Source organism: Lipotes vexillifer, unplaced genomic scaffold, assembly GCF_000442215.2.
Source record: "Lipotes vexillifer unplaced genomic scaffold, Lipotes_vexillifer_v1.1 scaffold1861, whole genome shotgun sequence".
Lineage (NCBI taxonomy): Eukaryota > Metazoa > Chordata > Mammalia > Artiodactyla > Lipotidae > Lipotes > Lipotes vexillifer.
In genome coordinates, this window is record NW_006784863.1 from 312,042 (window position 1) to 315,831 (window position 3,790).

The 3,790-nt window shown below is 40.4% G+C and overlaps 1 protein-coding gene across 2 annotated transcripts in view; it reads right to left on the bottom strand.

Annotated features, from left to right (window-relative positions):
* TANK (TRAF family member associated NFKB activator) overlaps nt 1–3,790 on the bottom strand; it is a 90,388-nt gene that overhangs the window by 71,545 nt on the left and 15,053 nt on the right. The window contains exon 1 of one of the 2 annotated variants that reach the window (XM_007457003.1): nt 3,225–3,490. The exons of the other annotated variant lie outside the window; for it this stretch is intronic. Within the exon in view, the coding sequence (XP_007457065.1) occupies nt 3,225–3,490 (266 nt within the window). Of the gene's footprint in view, nt 1–3,224; nt 3,491–3,790 lie in introns of those variants that run through there. 2 annotated transcript variants of the gene reach the window in all.

Sequence of the window (3,790 nt, forward strand, 5' to 3'; positions counted from 1 at the left end):
CTCTTTCCTTCATAGACTGGAGTAGAGAAGAGAAAAAACAGTAAAAAACTTTATTATCAGCCTCAGTCTACCTACAGCATTTTTCCAGAACAGGGGGGGGAAAAAAAAAGGTGGGAGACAAAAATAACCAGGATCAGTACAGCAGTTCATCTTTCTTGACATTATTCGTGTTTCACACCCTTTCTTTTATAAGGATTTACTCTTAAGTTTTTGTTTGTTCACCTTTTAAAGTTCTGGACCTTTTTGCTGAATATTATTGCTGTTTTTAAGAACAATGTACAATTGACCCTTGAACAACATTGGTTTTAACTGCATGGATACACTTACACGTGAATTTTTTTCCCACTAAATATATACTACAGTACTATACTATCTGCAGTCGGTTGAATCTGAGGATGCAGAACCTCAGACACGGAGGGCTGACTATAAATTACATGCAGATTTTCAACTGCTGATAGGCTCGGCACCCCTAACCCCCAAGTGTTATTCAAGGGTCCACTGTACTTTCAGATGGGTTCATGAGTGAATTCTTTCAGATCTTCAAATAGAGAGCTCTTAAGCTGTATTTAAACTACCTCAGAGCAGAGAAAGAAGGAACTCTTCTCAATTCTTTTTAGAAAATCAGCATAGCCTTGTTATCAAACTCTGCCAAAGATAACAGTAAAAAGATAACTACAGATGAAACTCAATTACTGATTTTAAATAAAAATATGACCGAAAACAAACCTATATGCTTAAATATTACACAATGACCAAGTGTAAAGTTGGTTCAAAAACTAGAAATCAAGGGTAAAAATGAACTTATTTACAAAACACAAGTAGAGTCACAGATGCAGAAAACAAACTTATGGTTACCAAGGGGGAAAGGGGGGGAGGGATAAATTGGGAGATTGGGATTCACATATACACACTACTATATATAAAATAGATAACTAATAAGAACTTGCTGTATAGCACAGGGAACTGTACTCAATACTCTGTAATGGCCCATATGGGAAAAGAATCTAAAAAAAAAAAAAAGTGGTTATATGTATAACTGATTCACTCTGCTGTACACCTGAAGCTAACATAACATTGTAAATCAACTATATTCCAATAAAAATTAAAAAACAAACAAACAAAACAACAACAACAAAAACCCCCAAAATCTACTAAAACAATTTTCCATTCTAACAGGTCAAGGAAGAAAACCACATGATAGGCCATGATAGATGCCAAAATGCCGTATGACAAAACTCAACTTCTACTCCTGATAAAAATGTTTAGTTAAGTAGTAATGAAAAGACATCATCTTGACAACAAGAAATATACAGACCAAATGAACATTCAACATCTGTTAGTTAAAACTGCTCTCCAAGTGCTAGCCAATGCAAACAGACCAAAAGAAAAAACAAAACCAAAAAAAACCCCAACTTTAGACACAATCCAAAATCCATTCACTGCAAAAATCCCAGTAGCTAGAAATATTAAAGACACTTCCTTGATAAATTATTTAAAATTTACTCTAAAATTCATATTTAATGATGACACAGTAAAAACATCCACAAACTAAGAAATATGATAAGGATGGCCTGAATCAATGTTATTATATACCACTGTTCTGGAGAAGCTAGAAATTTATTAAACCAAAGAAAGAAAGAAGTATAAAGAAGGAGATAAGATTATATTTAGATGACTGTTTTCTTAGAAAATTCAAGAGAAAAAATTTATTACAACTAATAAGTTTAGAAAGTTGGCCAGATATATAAATTATCTACATACCAGTCACAAAATATTACTGGATGGCTAAAACACCCCCAAAAGTTATGTTTTAATGAAACATAAACAGTTTACTTTAAATTTTACCTGAGAAGAGAACGCAATCACCAAGGATATTTTGAAAAAGGCAAATGAAGAGGGACTTGCTTTATGAATTACTAAAAAGTGCCTAATCAAAGAGATTGGTATTTGTATAGGAAGAGGCAAATAGACTACAGCAACAGAAGAATCCAAAAAAAAAGACTCATGTACAGGTGGAAATTTACTATATTAAGGTAGTATTTCTAGTCAGTTGGGAAAGAATTGATTTCTGCAAATGATTTCAGGAAAAACGGCTAAACCCTATCTTATACAATGTACAAAAATAATTTTCATATATTTTAATGAGTAAAGCATACAAAACTATAAAAAGAATTAACAGACAATACAGGAAAATATTTTAATAATTTTTGAGTAAGGACAGCATTCTTAAGCGATACAAAACCTGGGCATTTAAACCAAAGACTGATAGTTCTTGAAAATATTTGCCATATAATTCACAGAGGATTAATATATCTGTATCCTAATGAAATACAGATAATTTTGTAGAACAAGAGCAAAATATATAGACAGGCAAAATCAAGGAATGGTTAACTACATATGGTACATCCAGGCAAAGGAATACCATGCTGACATTAAGATAAAGTAGAGCTACATGAGGTAAGATTTCCACTATATATTTTTCATCTGAAAAACCAGATAATAGAACTGTATGCATACATAATCTCATTTTCATAAGAAAGTGAAACAACATGTTTACATGAGAGATGTGGAAGACGCTGGAGTACCCGTGGTTGGGGAGAGGGCTGTGAAGGAGTTACATTTTCTGCTTTATGCATGACTATCACTTTAGGGTTCTCCTTCCCCCCCTAATGAGAGGGGCAAAATAATTTTTCATTAGAATACAGAGCTTGCTTCTCTTGCTACCTCTCGTTTGAAATGTGTATTCCAACCGTGGTAGGGAAGGAGATCACGTTATTTTCCTTCACTTTCATGTCATTTCCCTTCCTTTACTATAATAAGAGACACAAAGACTCTTTGGTTTGAGTGTCTTCCCCCTTCTTTCTTCACTTCGTGACAAGCACAGCTTGTGACACCCGTAACTCGTCGCTAGTCAGCTTACGCGGCGCTGGGGATTCCACCTAACGCCCGGTTCCCACTGGGGGCAGGGTTTGCTTCTGCTCTTTCCGCCTCAGCCATCTATTCTCTCCGTGACCCTCGGGGAAGTTACCCAACTTCTCATTGACAAGGCTATAATAACACCCAACAGGAAAGCTGAGCGCGAAACTGTGCAATAATCTTGGGGAAAAAACAACAGAAAGAACCGACGAAGTTTTCGGAAGAGTAACAACGATAGTACTAGCTTCTGCAAGGCAGCCCGCGTCCTCAAAGGAGGCTGGGACCTCCAGGCGGGGTCCACTGCTCACCCTGACATCGCAAGCCCTGCCTCCCCGGTGGCTAGCCAAGAAGTCAAGTCACCGAGAGCAGCCGACGCGGAGTCGGGCAGGATCCCTCGCCTGCTGCCGTCGCAGCGGGGTCCGTCGTTGCTGCGCTGACGTCGCGGGCCTGGAAAGCCCCTCCCTGGTCCGCTCGGGGATGGGGACCCAGATGGTTTCTCTCGCACTAAGTCCCTCCCCACTCTGAGAACTGGTTGTCTCTGCAGCTCCTCGGCTTCTCTCCCTGCGGCGCCCATACGGCCAGCGTCGCTCACACACACAAGTTCTCTATTGCCGTGCCCGACGGCTTCGGAGACACCAACTAGCTCACGAAGTTTCTTACTCACAGTTCAGGGCTTCCGCGACGGTCTCTCACGCCTCGGGTCGCCGGCGCCCGGCGGAGTGACTCCAACCGGAAGTTGTTTTCCGTTCCAGTTCAGAGGGCAGCGCCTGCGCGCGGAGCATTAACCCTTCAACCTCCACCTCTCCAGGCCTGGCCTCTCCGGCCCCCCCCCCCCCCCCCCCCCCCCCCCCCCCCCCCCCCCCCCCCCCCACCC